At 34.3% G+C, this 20,944-nt stretch overlaps 4 protein-coding genes and 1 long non-coding RNA gene across 7 annotated transcripts; 3 read left to right on the top strand and 2 right to left on the bottom strand.

The window, feature by feature from the left end:
- The first annotated feature begins 627 nt into the window (after positions 1–627).
- Positions 628–3,405, top strand: LOC121806603 (mitochondrial pyruvate carrier 4-like). Its single transcript, XM_042206715.1, has 5 exons — positions 628–811; positions 2,063–2,161; positions 2,382–2,434; positions 3,009–3,082; positions 3,161–3,405. The coding sequence occupies exons 1-5, from the start codon at positions 757–759 to the stop codon at positions 3,207–3,209; spliced, it is 330 nt and encodes a 109-aa protein (XP_042062649.1). The 5' UTR covers positions 628–756; the 3' UTR covers positions 3,210–3,405.
- Positions 3,406–5,253: 1,848 nt separating this feature from the next.
- Positions 5,254–7,700, bottom strand: LOC121806543 (B-cell CLL/lymphoma 7 protein family member B-like). Of its 2 annotated transcripts, XR_006051680.1 has the most exons (4): positions 7,048–7,700; positions 6,009–6,158; positions 5,492–5,708; positions 5,254–5,328 (listed from the first exon to the last, which is right to left on the bottom strand). XR_006051680.1 is itself a non-coding variant. In XM_042206624.1 (3 exons), the coding sequence occupies exons 1-3, from the start codon at positions 7,393–7,395 to the stop codon at positions 5,580–5,582; spliced, it is 627 nt and encodes a 208-aa protein (XP_042062558.1). In that variant the 5' UTR covers positions 7,396–7,699; the 3' UTR covers positions 5,254–5,579. The 2 variants fall into 2 exon arrangements, 1 of the variants encoding a protein (XP_042062558.1); XM_042206624.1 differs by having other exon boundaries at positions 5,254–5,708; positions 7,048–7,699.
- A 4,525-nt stretch (positions 7,701–12,225) lies between these two features.
- LOC121808711 (long-chain-alcohol O-fatty-acyltransferase-like) lies at positions 12,226–12,660 on the top strand. Its single transcript, XM_042209306.1, has one exon. It carries the CDS (start codon positions 12,226–12,228, stop codon positions 12,658–12,660), a length of 435 nt encoding a protein of 144 aa, XP_042065240.1.
- Positions 12,661–14,691: 2,031 nt separating this feature from the next.
- On the bottom strand, positions 14,692–18,384 carry LOC121806394 (F-box protein CPR1-like). 2 transcript variants are annotated; one of them, XM_042206416.1, is made up of 4 exons: positions 16,998–18,384; positions 16,607–16,696; positions 15,119–15,227; positions 14,692–15,033 (listed from the first exon to the last, which is right to left on the bottom strand). In XM_042206416.1, exons 1-2 carry the CDS (start codon positions 18,122–18,124, stop codon positions 16,657–16,659), a joined length of 1,167 nt encoding a protein of 388 aa, XP_042062350.1. In that variant the 5' UTR covers positions 18,125–18,384; the 3' UTR covers positions 14,692–15,033; positions 15,119–15,227; positions 16,607–16,656. The 2 variants fall into 2 exon arrangements, with proteins under 2 accessions (XP_042062350.1, XP_042062348.1); XM_042206414.1 differs by having other exon boundaries at positions 14,692–15,227.
- LOC121806395 lies at positions 18,011–18,733 on the top strand. The gene is made up of 2 exons (XR_006051666.1): positions 18,011–18,139; positions 18,377–18,733. It is a non-coding gene; the product is annotated as an uncharacterized LOC121806395 (long non-coding RNA).
- Positions 18,734–20,944: the final 2,211 nt, after the last annotated feature.

Below are 20,944 nucleotides of genomic sequence, written 5' to 3'. Positions count from 1 at the left end.
AAGGTTCAACTTTGACAGGACAATATAAACACAATCGATGATCCAAGACCATGTCTAGTTCTTTTACCAGTGAATCAAGAGCACCATAACTCATTCCGCTTCTCATTTTCTTCTTCAACCAAACAAAAAGGGGAGAATTATTTTATTTTCCATTCGCTCATCGACACCTTCCCATTCAACATTTCAACACACTATCTTGTTCAAGTATTGACCCCACAAGAAGACTGAGCCTAAATAATTGATAAGTTAGGGTGGTATTGGTTTATAACATGAAATAATATAAACATATAGTTTAAGATTGAGTTGTGAAATTATTTTAAGATTGAGTCCGGGGTTAGTTATGACTAATTATCTTATGATAATTGAGTAATGTAATTTAATCTCATGAACCAAATACACTATATATTTAATTTTAGATACAATCTTGCAAATCAAACCCCCTCATAAATATAGAATAATTAGTAGTTTTTTATAAATTAGAATATGTGTGTGTAGTTTTATTGTTAAAAATTATTAGGGTGTGTTTTAAGTTACGAACAACAAGTGAGCCTAAACAGCTATGTTGTGATTATATATAGTTCACCCTTAAATTTAATGTCGCCAATAAAATTAGTTGCGATTAAATAAGACAGACCCATTTGGATTAAAAAGTAGTGACAGAATATTACGATTAATTATAATTTATATCTGAGTTAACAATCTCCCAATTGGGTAGCCAGGGACGCACGCAGACAGAGATACTCTCGCAGAATTTCAATGGCGAGTTCAAAATTTCAAGCTTTATGGAATCACCCAGCTGGCCCTAAAACCAGTAAGTTAGATAACCTTATTCCTTCTTCTTTCAGCATTCTGATTTCGTATCCCTTTTCAAATGTTTACATATGATGTCTTCTCTCATAAGATTGAATTTTTTAGCATCTTAATTCTCTATTTTTGTTTTTTAATTGCATAAGGTAGAATGTGTATTTGTTGCTTTAATTGTGATGTTGTATCTTGCAGAATGTGAAAATGATTGTTTCTGTTGTTATTGATTTGATTTTGCAAACTTATTAAGATTGGTCAAGAGCTATTGAATTCAGAAGAAATGATGGAGGTTGGGTGGGGTGGGTAGTTCTAGGGTTATGGATGTCCACTGCACAAACTCAGTTTGATTTTAAAATGGGATGTACGATCCATGAACGAGTAAAGTTTCTTGTATCATGGTCAAGCGATAAAAGCAAAGTTCCCTCTGATTCAATGTGGTTTTGATTATACTGAAGGGCTTGATGCATGTTGATACACCGCAAAACAATACAGTAGTAAAAGAATTGCTTATCTATGAGGATTAGCCTAATATTTAGTTCACTAAGATGGAATGATACTTTGGGATATCCAATGCCCTTGATAATTTCTATCTATTTTTCTTGATTCAATCCCACTGAAAAGGTAGGATTGGAGAAATTCTACTGCTAGTAATGGAGATAAAAACACTCAATCATGAATTTTATGTCATGAAAAGTAAATGCTAGTATATCTTTTGCATTTGCATTCAAGTCAATGACATCTGACAATCACACCGATGTCTAAATATTTGGCTGTGTAGATCGTGCCATCTATTGTTCTGGTGCAGACTGGAACTGTGATGACGACGAACTGTTGCAGAAGTTTTGCATTAATATGATCCTAACTAAGAGTTACAGTATCAATTATGGTCCTAAGCTTACTCCTCCGTTGGCTTGTGTTAGATGTTTCGGATGTGGATATGCCTAATGAAAGGGAAAAAAAATTGATGTAATTAGGACACCTTGTGTTTATCTTCTTGATCGAGGGTGAAGAATCAACTAATAGGCATAGTTTCCAAAATATTAACAGACATGTAACTATGTAGCAAGGGCAAGTTTACTTGGAGAAATGTAAACTTTTGGATTTAATTTTGGATAGAATAATTAGTTAGTACCTCCTATGAGGTTCATGTAACCATGTATGTGAAATTATCACAATTTTTTGCATGAATTATCATTTATGCTTGAATTAAATTCCTAAAAGCTTATTTAGAATGAAATGGTTTGCTTCTTATGTGTAGTTCATTTCTGGGCACCAACCTTCAAATGGGGAATTAGCATTGCTAATCTAGCTGATTCAGCAAAACCCCCTGAGAAAGTTTCATATCCCCAACAGATAGGTGAGTTTTATGAACATTTTTGCTCTCATATTTTCCAGCTCACTTCATCCTATCTTTTGTGGCTCACAAAAACGTGAAATAGATATAATATCTATGATAATTTGGTCTTCTTTCCTGATAACTTAAGTTTGTCTTTTTCCGTTTTATTTCAGCAGTGTAATGGAGATCTCTTACAGACATTCATGGTACTGATTTTGTTTACTCTTTTCGTCATTTTCAGCTGTTACAGCAACTGGAGTTATCTGGTCACGCTATAGCACTGTTATCACTCCTGTGAGTGCAGTTGTCTATGATACATAGCTGCTTATGCCTTAGTTAATGCTTTCAAATATATTTTGCTTTACTGAATGAATGCTTTTGATGAGTTACCATGTGTTATATTGTTCATTGCAAAATCAAAACTGCAATGAGCTATCTGCATCTCTCAAGTTCCACCGCTTGGGATTGTTTTTTCCTTGGATGATTTATTATACTTAAAATACCTTATACCCTGTGAAAATAAGCTCCAACAGTTTCTTAGGTATCCCAAAAGTTAGTTCCTCAGTCTCAGCTTATGTTTTCATCATCATATGAGCAATAATCAATTTACAAAATTAACTCTATTATGGTTCATCGTTTCCAACATATACCCTTCTAATTTCATTTCTGTTCAATTTTCTCTCTAATTAGGATTTTCTGTCACTAATTCACTATTATCTCTTTTACTTATAAGCTTATAAGCTCTCTAGAATAAACCTAGCCGAGCAACCTCTTAATTCCCTGTATTAGCTTATGTTTTTCATGAAAACCATAGCATGTAACAACTTTCTGTGTTGTATGTGAAAATATGATGATGGTGGGGCTGCAGAAAAACTGGAATCTCTTCAGCGTAAACATTGTGATGGCTGGCACAGGCATTTACCAGCTTAGCCGAAAAATTCAGTAAGTCATTCATGTGTTTATTTGCTAATGTCATTTTGGTAGATCCAGATTATTCATTACCCTCTCCATGCTTCACAGGCATGATTATTTCAGCAAGGAGCAACCTGCTGTTGTGACAAAGGAATGATGACGAAAATTGTGTTTTGTAAGTTGATAGATTCGAGCTGTGAACATGTGCAGTACCAACGGTGGGTCTATCATTTTGCTATTTGCTTGTGCTGTTCATATTTGTCGGTCCATCGCCTTTGATCTTGAATCCCTGAATACGTTTGGATGATCGATGGAAAATAATAAGAATAATCCGTCGTTGTTTAGTTTCTTCATTTTGATCAGGGGTGCGATCTAGTCAAGCCGAATATTGTTGTGGTCTAGCTTGGTTTGTTTGTTCTCAAGCTGATCCTACTAAGTCTCGCAACCTTACTTGAGCACAAACAAGCATTCTTAGATTTAGGGATGTCAATCGGGCCAACCCGTTCGGGTTCGGGCCAACCCGTTCGGGTTGTCGGGCCATTCGGATACGGGCTATTCGGGTTATGATTTTTTCGGGTTATAAATGTTCGACCCTAACCCTAACCCTTCGGGTTTCAGGCTAACCCACCAGGTTATTCGGGCCAATGCGTATTTTTAATTCTTTTAATATTTTCAAAAAATAATACGTATTTTAAATTTTCTTTAATTATATACATATTTTTAATTATTTATTCAATAATGAAATACATATTTTTAATTTTCTTTAATATTTTTAAAAAGATTAAGTTATTTAAATTTAAATAACTTATTCATTACGTAATTATTTACAAAATATCTATCAATAGTATGTTTATGTTTATGTATTTAAAACATAAATCAACACTTTGTTTCAAAATTCAAACATAAATCAATTCATAGAAAATTAAATAAAATTTTCATAACGTGAGAGGTGCATCGTAGATGTAACAAAAATATTTTGAATTGTTAAAGAGTGAATTATCAAGATGCTAGCTAATTGGAGTAACTCTAAGTTTTCTTGAATTATAATTGGTCAAATTTAATGTATTCCAACTATAAATAAGTCAAATAATAATTTATCTTTGTTTTAAGAATCATCAAAGTACGCATAATTCAATGACGAAGCGGCGTCAAAACACTTTGCACTATTATATTGGAAATATACTAAAAGAAAGCTTTTATATACGCGTATTTATGAATCTATGAACCACATGGTGATTTTTTTTGTGATCTTATATAGTCGGTTGACGTATTTGGATTTTGCATGGTTTTAGAGGGTTGTCTTGGATGATTTTGATTATATTTCTATATTTTGGTATGTTTATATGTTTGTTGAGAAATGATAGAAAATTGATTAGAAAATGTACACAAAATATGTGGATGTGCAACAGCCTTGTTTGAGTCAATGTTTCTCGCGATTTTGAAGTCTGATAAACCTCTAATACATATCATTCTCTTCGTCTTCGAAAGAGCTTCGCGTGGATATATTGCACGCCTCAATCGGAGCTTTGTAGAGAAAGTTATGACCGTTACAAAAACTGCTCGCTGTGCAGAAGCCTTCAACCCGACGGGCCGACCCGTAACCCGAACGGGTCAGCCCGCCTAACCCGACAACCCGAACGGGTCAGCCCGAATGGCCCGATTTTAAATTCGGGCTGCGAAATTACAACCCTAACCCTGTATTTTTGTCGGGTTATTCGGGCCGATCCACGGGTTCGGGTTACATTGACATCCCTACTTAGATTTATGTTTAAAACATTGAGTATATTCTTTTTGGGTGATTGTGCCTAAAAGCATTAAATTTCACCAAATTCTAATATTACACATAAAATACTACTATAAATTCTGCTTCTAAATACACAAAACTTCGATTTTGATTTTTCACAGTTCCATAAATTAACAAGTCCCTATAGCAATTGATAAATCAGTATTTGGTCCATTAAAGTTAATTCATAAGCAAATTAATAATTGAGTCAAAATCGGCGTATTTATGTGTGACTATGATTTTTGTTTAACAATATTGGCAATATTAGTAATAATATTATTATTTATTACAACATGTGAAGATTGATTAAGATTAGAAAAACTATTACTGACGAGTAAATAATTATTTATTTACAAGTAAAACAACTTTAATGATTAACAGATAAAGATTTATTGATTATAGTACTAAAAAATCTTTGTGCAGCAAATAGTTCAAATCATTTATAAATCCGAGCCGTGGTAAGTGGTTATATAATCCCAGCAAGAAGTGCGTCCTGAAAAATCGAATTCGAGTGAAAAAATTGATTTCATCAACAAGTGGAGACGAAATCATACAAATGCAATATCACTTCAGAAAGAAGCAAACAACCTAAAATTACAACCTTAAGTGACCTCAAATCTACTTTCTCAAGTATAAGCAACGCAGCAAACACTTACTCAACAGGTTTAGATTGCGCATTTGCTTCCAACCCTTAGGCTTTGCATAAATCAAGCGACGTCTGAATAAATGACGAGCTGATTCGCTCTACTCATCTTTGTTTTGATCTGCTCTCGACTCGGACTCATTTTCACCATCATGAGCCTTCAACCCCAGACTCAAATCCAAAGTACTTACGTTCAGATCTTGCCGTTCTTCACGATTGGTCTCTGAATCCTGATACAGTGCATATCGATGTTTAGATGCAAAGCATAGACTGACTCTTTGAGTGCTTATGCTGAAAATGGTCATCTGGAAGGGGGGCCGGGGAAAGGGTATATTTCTCCACCCTTTTTCATCAAAAGGTTAGGAAAAACTGCTCTATAGTTTTAAGAAAGTATATCCCCATTCATGAAAACCAAGCACTCGTGGACTTGTCTATAAAGAGTGTAGTTTTTCATACTGAGAACCACAAATAATAGAAGAGACCTAATGAGCAACAAGAGCAAAAGACGAGAGAAAACATGCAATGTTCACCTTGTTTTCATCCATTGGTACATCATTCATGTCAGGTTTTTCGTCATCTCTGGATGTTGCCTCGATTGCATCTGAGTTATCTTCACTTGACTTATTTTCATCCTCCATCTGCTCAGAGGATTCAACTTTTTGTTCTTCAAGCACAATAATCTGTCCAATCGTTCAGAGACAAGATAAAAAAACATAATTTACTGGATCTTGAAATAACCATGTAGAAGGTCAGTCGGCACTAAAAGTAGGACACTTTTGGACAATCCATTAACAATGCTGGTGAACCAAATAACAGAGCGTGAATGCTAAAAATATATTTACTTTTCACTTCCAAGCATTTATCCATAACAACATGCAGCTAATTCATATTGCTAAGAACAGAGAGTATAAGAAATTCATATCCTGACTTCAAAGCCATAAACAACTTCATGTACTGGGCTGTAGACTAGCAGCGAAGAATTGGTCATAAACAAGTTTCTCATCAGCAAGATTTTCTACCAGACACTCGCTTGCCGCAATGGACCACGGTAAAAATCATACGGAAACAAATTTTTTCTAAAGCAAATCATCCTGAATCTCTCAAGGGTAGGAAGGGTGCTCTTTACCTTCCACTACTTATATATAAAATCAAGTTTTGTTTCACTCCAAAAATAGTTTGGAACAAATGTTATAGCATACAGATCCGCTATTAAGTGAAACAGCCGAACAACCTCATGGATTTGTCGTTATGTTATGAATTTCAAATTCATCTTCCAATTCGTAAATGTGCATACAACAAACATACATTCTTGCTTGAATAAAGTCAAAACTTCACAAAAATCAGTAAAAAATTATCATTGCTCCCCAATTCCCGGCATTTTAACTACGAAAAAAATAGAACCCTAGACCGCCAAGAAACTCACAAAATCACAACAGATCGAATCAGATGATCCCAAATTCAGCCGCCAGAAATAACAACACATGCCCAAGCCAAATCAAAAAACACGAGCAATTACAAGGACGATTCAAATAACCCAAATTGGAATCAAATCAAATAACGCAAAATTACCGGAATATACTTGAATCGTCTCTTGGGAGGCTTCTCGACGGCAACATCCCCATCTTTACTCAAATCCTTAGGTTCAGCACTGGCATTATCGCCGCCGTTGCTATCATTGTTGCTACCGTCTTTCGATTGGCTGGGAGCGATGGGCGTCCACTTGTAAAACTGGAGGTGGGAGGAGCCGTTGCTTCCATTAGCGTTCCCGTTGGAGGCCGTGTGGTGGTGGTTGTTGGAATTGGGCGGCTGCACGTGAACCCACTTCTTCTTCCACTTGCGAACCGGGTCGGTGAAGACGGTGGCGGGGCCGCTGAAACGGGTGGAAGATCGGCCGAACCTGGCCCCTACTCCCTCCATTATTGAGATGAATTGGCGACGGCGGCGGAGAAGTACCGGCGGCGGGTTTCGGATGAGTAGATTTGAAGATGGTGAGTATGTAACCGTAAAACGTCCTTGGTCAACAATTCGTTTTCCAAAAGCCTTGAGAGCATCCACAACCGTGCCTTGAGAGCATCCACAACCGTGCTTTTGCCAGCGAGCACGGTTGTGGGCCCGACGCCACTATTCCTGCCTGCTCTAGCAACACTCACAGCTGTACTATTCCGCAAGGATGAACACAATTCAATTTAAAATTCAATCAACGGTTATGCCGTTGCCCAATCACGTGCCGCCACGTCGCTTGCTCATTGGCACGGACGGACGAACGCCGTCCATCCACCGCTGCGCATGCTGTGAAATTTAAAATCTCAATTCATTGTTCTGTTGTTACATTTAGGAGTATAACAGTAAATTTACTCGCCGTTTTATTCAAGGGAAGAGGAAGACTATGGAAAATTTGGTAAATTTCTTTTAATAGAGTGTGCAATTAGATCTTTACATAATTAGAGAAGATGAAATTCTAGTTATTTTCTGATTTGTCTACTCTAGGGTTTTAGATTGAGAATCGTGACAATCAAATATATATATAGGCGTGTGATCAAATATTAACTTTTCAACACAAATATATAAGTTTATCAATCTTAATTTACATGTTGTATTGATATAATTATGTCTTTGTGTTGATAATTTTAATACTCAGAATTGAAAGTTATTAGTTATTGCTGTAAATTAGTTAGCACACTAACGCAACTCTCTATATATATATATATATATATATTGTCTATTAGGGATGTGATCAAATGCAAACCATCTATCTAATATAAATTCAAAACTTTAATTCTAGTCACTAGTTATTACAGATATGTGGTTAATATTACCTAGATTTTCTATCTCAACAAAAGCATGTATTTTATCAATAGAGGGTATTTTTGTGAGTTAATTTTCTGAACGGTTTATGCTTCCTAATTTCTCTCCCACCTTCCAAAACCAAAAATATTCACATCTTGGAAATGATCTTAACATCATAATTGACGTCAAAACTTTATTTTGAAGACTTAAATTGATTTCTTTGTCGGTGTATTCAAGAATTTATTTTTTGATCTTCTGTTGAACCTGTGTTGAAATTATTGTATTTTTTGTTTATATGTCATGGCGCGTGGTTTATCCTATGTTGACATTTGTTGACACAAAATACAACATTAGCAAAACAAAAGAATCAACACAATTTCAAGGTAAAAATTCAGCAGATTTCAGAATTCAACAAAAAATCAACACGTTGGATTCAACACGATTCAAACAACGGACACAAATTCAACAAAAAAGCTTTATAAAATCAACATAGAGAGAACGACGATTTCAACACTGAATTCATGCAATTTTTAATGCAATCAAAGGCAAAAAATCAACACAAAATACAAAATCAGCATTGAATCAACGCAAAATACAAAATCAACAAAGAATCAAAGCAAAATTCGTGCAATTTTTTTGACGAATCAGCACATGATTGGAATTAGCTAGGTGTTTTGGCCGAAAAAACAACCTACTTGCCCAAAAAAAATTAGAATGAGGGGAGGAATTGAAACATTTTCATTAACGTAAATAGTGGAAGGAGAGAGAACGACGAAATCAGGATTACACAATTATTCTATAATTAAATGATTCACCATATTATGAAAGTGTCTAATATACCCTCTGTTGACAGATTCATAAAAGTTATTGACATTTTAATCTGGAAACATAATAAGCGTTTAATGGTTAGGATTAAAGTTTGAAGTTTATATTGATATATGGTTTGCATTATATCACTACCATTGTCTATTAATATATTAACTATCAATTAGTATTTTTTACTTTTTACAAACTAGTTGAATAAGTTCTGATCGTTTAAACATTTTTTATTTTTAATACACTATGACGTTGAATTAACCAGTGATTTTAAAAAAAGTTAACATTAGTACATTAATTTTTTAATTATAGTTTTTATAAGCTCTTTCTTTAAGAAAAAATACACGAACTTTGAGATGTTCTAATTTTTCCCTAATAAACAGTTTGATCAAATTAAAATAATTTTGTGAATTGCCCAAGTTTTAAATGGCGTGTTGGATGTCAAATTATTCAAGATTAATCCATTGTGTTAGATAATAATAAAATTACAAATGTTTATGGGAAAAATTAGAAAAATAAATTTAAGAGGAAATCGGAAACCTTGAAAGTTCATATATATATATATATATAGTGGCAGACATGAGATTTAACTATATAGTGCTATAAGGGCCTGATCCGTTGCTAACTTACTAACTCATCAATGCAATGTATTAAAAATGTCGATACGATGATACTGAAATGTCAACTTAAACTTAAGTTGATATTTTAATACATTATATTGACATTGATATTTAAATTTCAACACTATTTATTAAAATGTCAACACAAATATGTGTTGATATTTTAATATAATTGTGTTATTAATTTGTGTTGACATTTTAATATAATTGTGTTAATATTTTTAATACACTACATTGATGAGTTAGCAAGTTAGCAATTTAAAAAAAATTAGCATTTTAACGTACCTGTAATACTATAATATATTTATACTGCGGTTTGGAGGGTCAAATCCCAACGACTGATAAGTACTTTTTCCTCATTTCTATAGTTTACAATTTGTTGATTTTCAATTATATTTTTCAATTTTCTCATACTAGAAGTAGTTTTTCGTACTATACGTCTACATTAGAACATTTTGTGAACTTTCATTTTTGTTTTTAATTTTCTCATGCTAGCAATTTTTTTTGTATTTTCTTTCACATTAGTAATTTTACTACTGTAACTTTTGTTATTTTCCCATTTATGTATTCTTTATAATCTAAGATTAATAATTAATTTACTACTTAGCCACATAAAATTTTTATAGTCTTCATTCCAATAAAAATATGAGCATTTCTATTTATGAAAAATGAAACAAATTTTATAGTCATTCATTCCACATTTGTGAACCCACCAATACTAACTCATTAAACATTAATATAAATTTGGATCTCACATTTTAGTAGCTTTTTAGACGTAACAAATTCAACTACATATTTGAAAAATAGAAAAAAAGTGATGATAAACAACTAAATTTTGTACAACCAAAATAAGGTTATATTAATAATTTTGATGTATTAATTATATATTAAATTAATAAATGTAGTTAGTGGACAAGTTAAAAAGACTTTATTAGTCTCGGCTTTATTTTCAATTTTTTATTTTTATATTTGAATTGTCGCTTTATTGCTTTTCAAATTTGAATTAAAGTATGCATTAATTACATTTTATGATTCCAAAAAATAAAAAAAATTATACACAAATCATTAATATATGACCATAATATTATGCATGTTCCATATAATATATATGTGTCCATATATTTTAATAAAAATAAATAAATTAGTTTTTTTCTTAAATAAATTAATTTTTAGTGTGCACAAAATTTGGTAACATAAATTTACTGGGAAAAAAATAGTGAATAAACAGTATCCTCTGCGAGACTAGAAGACTGGAAATTTTGGAATATATATTAACTCGGCGGCAGCAACTACTCTGTTGATCAGCAATTGACGCTACTATTCCAGAGTTGACCAGTCATCCTGCATTCTTATTTTTCTTCACTTTCTTTATTTAACAAATTCATTCTGCATTTTTATTTATTTTTGACTTTTATTTCCTATTCTTTATTTCATAAATTCTTCTTGTATCTTCGCTATTGTACTAATTTCATCGTATAAATTGTTTCTAAAATTTTGTTTATTGTTCACTTTATGTATCTTTTCTAACTCATTATAATTTTTTAATGTGTACTCCAGTAATAAATTTATGCTATATTCAAGTCAATAAATAATTAATGTTAAATAATAAAATATACTACTCCTGCATAAGAATGGGAGTTGATAGTTGAACTTATTAATAACTTACGTTTGAAACTTGAAAAAGTACTGTTTGGAATAAGTTTAGAGTTTGTATGCATTGATTACATATATATCTCCACAGGGAGAAGTCAGCATTCCTATCCCGTTTAAAATGAACAAACAAAAGTTAGATAGTCACACATTTTTTGCAAAAAGATTAAAAATTTTAATTGTTTAATAAAGTATCCCATAGAAATAGGGAGAAGGTATATATAGTGATGCACTGCACAACACATCATAATTCATAAATAAGTGGATAGACACAAGTAGTATGGTATAGAGAGAGAGGGAGAGGGAGAGTGATGGAAGGCGAAATCAACAACTTGATTCTAGTTTGGAGCATCATAGTTGCCTCCCTATGCTACACCCACAAAGTAGCCCAAATCTTCCCCACCGGAACTCCAACAATCATCTCAATCTCCCCAATCATAATCCTGTTTCTCCTCCTCCCTCTCAACTTCACCTCCATTCACTTCGCCGGCATCAACTCCTTCTTCATCTCATGGCTCTCCACCTTCAAACTCCTCCTCTTCATCTTCCACCATGGCCACCTCTCCCTCTTCATCCCCTTAGCTTGCTTCCCCATCAAACTCCAACAGCCATCCCAAATCAATAAACCCCACAAACCACACGTCATCAAAGTAACAATACTAGCTAGCCCTTCTCATACGCGTCTACGCCTACAAAGCACACATCCATCCCCACCTCATCTTGCTATGCTATTCCCTCCACATGTATCTCATGCTAGAGATGATCCTCTCCCTCTTCTCCACCGTCGTAAAGGCCTTGCTCCGAGTGGACCTTGAGCCTCAGTTCAACGAGCTTTACCTCGCTTCAAGACTTCTGGGGGAGGAGGTGGAATCTGATGGTGTCCAACATTTTACACCCCACGGTTTACCGCCCCGTGAGGTCCGTCATCGGGCCCGGGAAATGGACCGCGATCCCTGCGGTTTTGGCTACTTTTATGGTGTCGGGGGTCATGCATGAGCTCATCGTGTACAACATTGGGAGATTGTGGCCTAGTGGAGAGATGATTGGCTTCTTTGTGCTGCATGGGGCATCTTTGTCTCTGGAGATAGTCGTTAAGAAACTGTGTGAGGGGAGATTCAGGCTACCTAGGATCGTTTCGGGGGTGTTGACGTTGGGATATGTAATATACACCAGTTTTTGGGTGTTTTTTCCGCCGTTTTTGAGGGCGAAATCGGATCTTAAGAGCTGCAGGGAGTCTCTAGCGTTCGTAGAGTCTGTTAAAAATCATCGGCTAGTTGGGCCCAGTGAGGTTTCTTGTCCGTTTCCCTGAACTTTTTACAAATGATGTAAATTTGTTGATAAGGATATGTTTGATGTCGCATTTAAACAACAATTTATCTCTTGTTTACACATAATCTATGTATACGCAAATTAGTACTGTACTTGCTAGTATTTTTAAGTTTGCAACCTTTGGCTTTATGGATATATAACTATTATCAGAAAAAACGCAAACTTATGGATATATAACGCAACCCTATGGATATATAACTATTATCAGAAAAAACGGGGATGATTACCCTATTCGTACAAAATTTATTATTTTTGTTTTTTATCGTACATAAAAATTTAAAGTTTGCATATCTAAGTAGTAGTACAAAAAATTTCATTCATATTTGATTTTAATACTACATTTCATCAATTGTACTTAGACTATATCAACTTTTTGCGTACCTTAGATACAAAATGTTTCAAAATTATTTCATTGATACAACAAGGTTTATGTTGTTTCACAGTAATTTGTAGATCACATAGGCAAAAAGTTAACTGCATCTAAACATGCATGACATAATGCATTAAAATAAAACAATAATAAAACCTTTTATAGTATTGTATAATTTATGTTTAACTTTAAACTTTTAATACTCCCTCTGTCCCACGTTATTTGAGACGTTTTTTTTTTTGCACGAGATTTAAGAAAGTTGTGTTTGGTGCGTGAAATAAAGTAGAGAAGTAAGTAAGAGAACGATTTGATGAGTGAAATAAAGTAGAGAAGTGAGTAAAGGCAAAAAATGGTCCTAAACATATAGCGATTTTACGATTTTTGTCCAAAACATTATCTTTTGAATTATTAGGTCCCGAACAAATAAAAATGGATCAGATTTGGTCCATTTTTTACAGAATCGGTTATTTTAACATTCAATGCCAAATTAAATGACATTTGACTAGATTAATATTTCTAATTAATAATTTAATATTTTGTAAATGATAATTCTAGCTTTTTTTACTAGCACTTCATCTTCTCCTTCGTTTCTTAGATCTGAAATCTCCCTCGGAATTACTGCAGTCACCTCCGTAACCGCCACGGTTGCCGCTGCCATAACCACCATCGCCCTCACGATAGGCCATATCCACTGCCACCGCCTTCTCCATAACCACCACCGCTGCTGCCTCCATAGCCTCCGCCATCACGGCAAGGGCCATGGAAACCGCCGTCGCCTCTGCCACCGCTGCCATGAGACAGAGCCTCGTTGACGGTGATGATGCATCGTCCAATTCCTGGTCGTTCAATCCCTAAAACCCAATTCAGTAAACCCAACCCTAAAGAAGCCGTAGCAGCAGCAGCTCCATCTGCAAAACCTTAATCTTCGATAATCATCTCGTCTCCGTAGGCTTTGGCTTGTTTGATTAAGTTTAGTTAAAGCTAGATTGATGATTTTGTGATGAACTTGTTTTAGAATTTCTTGTTATTTATATTGTATTTTGATGCAGTGTTACTGCATATATAATTGTGGTATTTGAATTTTGAGTTAATCAAGAGAAAAAAATATTAATCTAATCAAATGATATTTAATTGATAGTGACCGTCAAAATAAACGGTTTTGTTAAAAATGGACCAAATTCGGTCCATTTTCATTTGTACATGACTCAATAATTCAAAAGATAATGTTTAGAACCAAAATCGTAAAATCGTCATATGTTTAGGACCACTTTTGGCGAAAGAATAAAGTAGTTGTGATAAAAAAAAAATTGTTTTTAGCCAAAAAAAATAAATGAGTCAAGTAACTTAAGACAACCCAAAATAAAATACGACTTAGGTAACTTGAGACGGAGGGAGAGGGAGTATGAAACAAAGCCGAAATATTTTATATGAAAACTGTGTAATCACTCCTTATCAAAAACGTTAATAATAAGAGGTCATTTTTGTAATTACCTTTTCTTGTACTGAGCGCAGCATTATCACGAGGTTCCAATTTTCCTTGCAAGACGAGCTCCATCGTATGTCAAGATGCTAAGGTAAATTAACTTCAGCCTACTATCAATCGAACCAAAACTAGATATCTATAAGTAAAAACGTTAACCATGAAGATGAAAGTGGGGTTTTTTAATTATACCGTCACAAATATCCACTGATAGTCTGATATATGTACCTTGAACAGAAAGTTCAAACGCAACACATCATTAAAGTCAATACAGTACCAAACACGTCTGTTAGCAGTCGCACGCACATTTATCATATTTTGTAATATTAGTCAACTCAGATATACACAGGGTTATACTGTGGACTGAAACTTTGAGCACTCACAAAAGAGAACTCAGAGAAAAAACGGTTCAGCCTCTCTGGCTTGTGTTGCAACCTCCTACAAAGAAGTAGGGATGTCATTGGCTGCCTCACTTGCCAACTGTTCCAACAGCAAAAGGTGACCTGCGTGTGTCCAGTACATCCTTCTCTATAAGATATCATTTATATTTATTAACCTCTTGTTGATATGCTATATAACCAGCTCTACCAGAAGAGCAGCCTCTGAGGAAGACACAAGAGGTTGACAGAAGAATTGAGTGAGCTTTTTCCTGCTAATTCTTCATCGCCGAGCTGCCAGCTTCTTGCAACCAGAACATCTGAATTTCACACAAACAAAATGCTTTATTGCTTCTTCTATGGAAACATCATGTCATTCAGGTTTTTCTAAGACAAATGGATCCTCTCAACTTCACATGCATTTGTCTGACCAGTAAGCAATTGATACACCAGCTATAGGTAATAAGGCAAAGTAACCAACTTTTACAATGCATCCACATATTCCAAACCTTTCTCCGGCAAAAGTGAGTGACATGAGTATATATAATTAAATTATGCAATTCAAAAAATGATAAGTCAAATAACTCAATTAGCATGCCATTGGAAAATTATAAGGCACACTACCAAGCTGGGAAGAATATCAAAACTAATGCTGATGGACAAGTAAAGCAGATACCAAAGAAATTTGAGATGGAAATTTTGATGTAGATGAAGATAACAGTAAATCGCGCTCCATGACATGTTTCTCAACTTTCATCGCATGTTACCAAAAAAGTTACTCCCTCCGTCCCCTAATAGGAGTCGCTCTTTGACCGGGCACGAGTTTTAAGAAATGTAGAGAAAAGTTGGTTGAAAAAGTTAGTGGAATGTGGGACCCACATTTTTATATTGGTTTTATAATAAAATGTGAGTGGAGTGAGTTAATGGAATGTGGGGCATACTACCATTTATGGTAAAAATGAAGAGTGACTCTTAATGTGGGACGGCCCAAAATGGAAATTAACGACTCTTATTCGGGGACGGAGAGAGTATTACACAATATGCTGGAAAAGTAAGAGTTATATGTATGGTAATGCAGAGGATATCAGTCTAATCAATATTGAAATAACTTCGTTAGTTATATAATATAGTAACAAACTCAAGATTGCTTATTCCAACAATATTTTTCCTTGTTTACCTAGGATAAACACTAGTAACAATGTTTTGCTTCACCAATGGATCCTTCGCTAATTAATACTACATTTGACTAGCACAGAGTACCAAAAATAGCTACAATTGTTTCCAGAAGGCAAGAAAAACTACCAAGTTTAATAAGCAATAAAAAATGAGCCATATGATAATGCATAAAATTGCAAAGGAAATGCAATAAGGGTTTGGGTGAGTGAAATGCAGATAGAGGCAGCACTACTAAATGGATTTAGATAGTAAGTCACGGGTTATCATGTCGTCTAATAATTTTCTATCCCATTCTTCGCCTTGCAGAAAAGGATAAGCCAAGACCGGGCACCATTTAAATCTGAGGATAAACAATCACATCTAGACGTTCATTTTTTAAGCTTGCTTTATAATACATTTATGAAAAAGTAGTTTCAAGTTCAACCTCAAATATCAACACTCGCAAGAAGGTTGCTTATATAAATTCCAACAACAAAATACAGGAAAACCGATATCATGCAGAAGTAGGTTGACTAATACAAACCTTTGGTGCCCGATGCAACCGCTCTTCTTCTATTACTTGTGTTCTTTATGTTAGAGTACCAACTTGAACCCCTCGGACAAGAAGTCATCCCTGAGAGATAAAAAGCAGTAAGCCAAATTATTCACCAAGAAGTCAAGGTACTTTTGTATGAGAAATTGCATCTAACAAATTTCTTGGAACAAAGAAACCATGTGATGTTACATTAAAAAACAAAAATTAAAAAAAGGCACTACTATTCATTGGTTGCAAGTGACCATCCGAGAATACTATTCAAAGTTGACTTGACATTACAAGTAAACCCAAGTCAATATTAATTCCTATATAATCAGACAGCCAACATATATATACATATACACAGATTCCAACTTCATCAGCTAGCTAAATACATCACCTTGTACTTCTGATCTTCCCCTTCCTTTTCTCCTTCCGCTGCACCTTTTTCTTCACCTCAGCCACGCTATTATCAAGCTTAACAAGGCTCTCAACGCAAACTTCAGCATAAAACACAAACGGCAAACCTTCAACAACAACCTCCTCAGCTGTGTGGTTAGCTAAATCATACCAAAGAAGCCTTTTATCATCGCAATTCAACAAAACCTTAGTACCGTCCCTTGAATAAGTTAATGGCTTCACGATATCATTCCGCTCTATCAATGGAGGGCTAATTGTGAGCAATTTCATCCAAGATTTTCTCACTCCATACTCCTTCATCACCCAAATCACAACCCTGTGCCTACTTGTGCAAACCACACAAAGACAACCATCAAGCACATCCAAACTAACATCAACTCCTCGGATCCGGATCTCTGACGGAAGCATTATCGGGGTATGCTTCTCGGTCCTCAAATTAAAAGCCATTATCACCGCGGCGGCTTCAAACTCCTCCGGATCTTCCACCAGAGTATGCATAACGCCGTTAAGGTGCACGCGCCAATTCCCCCTCAAAAACGGCAGCGCATAAGGGAAATCCCCAATTCTCCGCCATGATTTCGACCTTAGACTGTAGATCTTCGTCTCCGAAGCCATCCAGATATGCGTTATCTTATGCCTAAATTCCGCAACCCTAACAACCTTGTAATCATCGCTCTCGGAATCGTATCCGAATCCGTACGCAACCTTACTGTACGATTCAAACGGAGCTTGCATCTCAGTCGAGCAATTGGGCAAAGTCACGTATTCCCTCGAGAAAGTGTTCCACAGAACAAGCGGATCGCTCATAACAAGCACTATTCCGTTGCAGGAATTCGAGATCCCATCGACGCTTTTGTAATAGAACGGCGGCTTGATGACATGAGCCTTGTCGAGCGCCTCCAAATCGACGCTGTAAACGCCGAGGCCGCCTATTATCAGATTGCGGTGAGAGGTGGAAATCAGCGGTTGGCGGAGATGCAGGTTGATGAAATTCTCACTGTCAATCAAACAACACCACGTTTTCGCGACGGCGCGGAAACGCTTGAGCGATTTCACCGGCAGGCGGCGGAGGATGTCCTCGATGAGCTCGAACGGAAGATTCGGCATTCCTATCACTCTGAGGTTTGAGCTATCCTTTCACAAGTCAGAACCGTTTCACACGGTTTGGTTTTCTTATTTAAATAAATATAAAAATTGATGGAACTTTCGACAGCGTGAGGCGTGATACAGTCACATGAGCTACGTGTTTGTGAGTTCTTCAATAAATGAGTTTTTCAATAAAGATATATGAATATAGTACTATATGATGATAGTTTCAGAAAAACTGGTTTTTTAATTGTAGTTGGCTTGATTTTGAAGGATTCGAAAAAGATAAAGTGAAGGATTCGAAAAAGATAAAGAGAAAAAAAAGAAGAAACAGTTGGGGTGGTTGGTGATAAAAAGACTTGTCGGAGATGGAAAAGGTAATAATAAATGGAGTTGGAAACCGGCGGCGGAGAGGCGGTGGTAAGGTAATCCGTTGTGGCGTCTCATCTGAGACCTGTCTATCGTCTTATTTTCTTTATCTTTTATTATTGCAGGAATTTATCTTCTTTTTCACTTTTTCACTTTTTTTAATTACTTTATGAGTCCAAGTTGTTAGACTCATAATTGATTCTATTAGGTCATCCGCAACGCTGTTACTCATCCGTCCCTTAACCGTTCCTTAAATTACTATTTATGGGTCCTACTGTACCTTTTTACTTTATCTCTTAACTAAGGGACGGAACCTGCAATCCTCCGTCCCTTAAATTACTTTTCATTCAATTTTTATTTTTATTTCAAACCAAATTCAATTAAAAAAACACATTTAATTAAAAATAAAATAAAATTACAACATAAAATAAAAATACAACTTAAAATTAAAAAAAAATACTTAATTAAAATCCTAAAATTAAAAATGACATAATTTAAAATATAATTTTAAAGAAAATAAAAAAAAACTAATTCGCCAGCGAATCATCCCCCGAAGGCGGAGGAGGTGCACTGAAGCCGTGAGGAGGCGGAATGTCAAGTTGTGCTGCCATAAACGCAATTCCGTTAAGATAGGCTTGGTATTGAGGAGGCGTCGTGCTGCCAGGAAAAAATTGAGATGATTTGGGAAGAATAGATGTGTATTTGTGTGTGAAATGAGGATGAATTAAGCGTATTTATAGAGTAAAAAATTAAAAAAATATAAAAAATTGAAAATAGGTAATATAACGGTAATATTACCGTTTTCATTTTTAATTTTTTTTTTTATTTAATTCAAATTTTTTTAAAAAATGAATTATTGCATCAACGTGACGATGCCCACTCGCGGGCCGGCGAGTGGGCGTCACGCATGGCGCCGGAGCGCACCTCGGCGCGTGGCGAGACTCCTCGCCATTCGTTACGGCAGGACGGAACGCGGGACGGGCTGGGGACGAGACGAGGTGCTGCAACGCGTCACGCCGCAGTCTCGTCTCTTCGTGACGGAATACAGGCCACCCGCGTGACGCGTTGCGGGTGGCCTTACTATTTTATTTTATGTATTTTAAGGGATCCATAACGCGGTATACTATATTGAGTGCTTGGAAAATGTAGTTTTAATATTTACGGTCCCAATTGTTTAGGTCATGTTTGGTTGCCAGGATTCTGTCTGGGAAAGTAATCCGATTCCTTAAATTTTAAATTCATGTGTTTGTTTCATTTTTAATTAAACTAGGAAAGTAATCAAAATTCCAAGAACAAGGAAAGTTAGTACAACTTTCCAGGATTCTGAATTCTAACTTTTCTTAGGTATTCTTTTTTCTCGGTTTTAGGATTCTTACATAATCAGTGCAATATAAGTATAGTTTTTATTATTATTATTATTATTATTATTATTATTATTATTATTATTATTATTATTATTAATTACAATGTATTAAAATGATATAAAATTATAAATCATACTTAATTTCGATATAATAAATAACTATATTTAAAATTATTCTAATTATAACTATATTATTATAATATTTATATATATTTGGAATTATCATAATAATTAATAATTTATTAAATAATTAAAATATAACTATATAATATAAATTATGTAATAATAATTAATCATTATTATTTTATAAATTAATAATTAATCAATGAAGAAGTTATAGTGAAATTTCAAATTATAAAATTTATTCAATTATATTATCCGTAAATATTATAATTATAATTATAATAATCATATTTATTATTATAATCATTTATGATTATAATACTCCATGTAACTATAATTACAACTATATTATTATATATTATGATGGATAATCCATATTTAAACTAATAATAAATATAATTATTATCATTTGTAATTAATAATTTATTAAAAAAATTATATTATTATTCATTTTTATAAATAAAAATAGTAATAAGTAGGAGTATATTTTTAGTTTGGTGTTTATATCAATAGTATACAATTTAAAATCTTGACATTTTTCAAACATAGGAAAGTAAAGTTATTAAGAATCATATTTCCATGATTCATTTTCCCATGAATAATTTTCCTTGTCAACTTTACTTTCCCGTGAACTAAACATGGCCTTAGTATTTCAGGTATATTACACTATTTTTGAACATTTATACTACCTTTTTTTTCATCTTTTTCTTTTTGCATTTTCTGTAATTCAAGGAAAAGGATTGAGGTATATTACACTATTTTTTAGCATTATACTTTTTTTCATCTTTTTTTCTTTTTGCATTTTTTGTAATTCAAGGACTGAAATAACTTTGATATTTACTTTCGCTCTTTTTATTTAGATATTTCTTTATGTCTCTCTACTTTTCTATCTTTCTACGTCTCTAAATCTCCAAGCTACATCAGTATAAGCATAAAAATCTAATCTTCAGCTGTCATTCAAACTCCAAAAAATGAACTGTACCTTC

This window comes from Salvia splendens, chromosome 6 (assembly GCF_004379255.2).
Source record: "Salvia splendens isolate huo1 chromosome 6, SspV2, whole genome shotgun sequence".
Taxonomy (NCBI): domain Eukaryota; kingdom Viridiplantae; phylum Streptophyta; class Magnoliopsida; order Lamiales; family Lamiaceae; genus Salvia; species Salvia splendens.
The sequence above is the reverse complement of the archived record's forward strand: the minus strand, read 5'-3'. Positions and strand labels throughout refer to the sequence as shown.

What these genes read in the sequence shown, in the direction of transcription:
- LOC121806603 (XM_042206715.1), top strand. Translation starts at nt 757, where the DNA reads ATGGCGAGTTCAAAATTTCAAGCTTTATGGAATCACCCAGCTGGCCCT. An exon ending in CCCAGCTGGCCCTAAAACCA is followed by an intron (nt 812 to 2,062) that starts GTAAGTTAGATA and finishes TCTTATGTGTAG; the next exon opens with TTCATTTCTGGGCACCAACC. An exon ending in TTCATATCCCCAACAGATAG is followed by an intron (nt 2,162 to 2,381) that starts GTGAGTTTTATG and finishes CGTCATTTTCAG; the next exon opens with CTGTTACAGCAACTGGAGTT.
- LOC121806543 (XM_042206624.1), bottom strand. Translation starts at nt 7,395, where the DNA reads ATGGAGGGAGTAGGGGCCAGGTTCGGCCGATCTTCCACCCGTTTCAGC. An exon ending in GACGATTCAAGTATATTCCG is followed by an intron (nt 6,159 to 7,047) that starts GTAATTTTGCGT and finishes ACGATTGGACAG; the next exon opens with ATTATTGTGCTTGAAGAACA. An exon ending in TACCAATGGATGAAAACAAG is followed by an intron (nt 5,709 to 6,008) that starts GTGAACATTGCA and finishes GCACTGTATCAG; the next exon opens with GATTCAGAGACCAATCGTGA.
- LOC121808711 (XM_042209306.1), top strand. Translation starts at nt 12,226, where the DNA reads ATGGTGTCCAACATTTTACACCCCACGGTTTACCGCCCCGTGAGGTCC.
- LOC121806394 (XM_042206414.1), bottom strand. Translation starts at nt 18,124, where the DNA reads ATGCCGAATCTTCCGTTCGAGCTCATCGAGGACATCCTCCGCCGCCTG. An exon ending in GGGAAGATCAGAAGTACAAG is followed by an intron (nt 16,697 to 16,997) that starts GTGATGTATTTA and finishes TTTATCTCTCAG; the next exon opens with GGATGACTTCTTGTCCGAGG.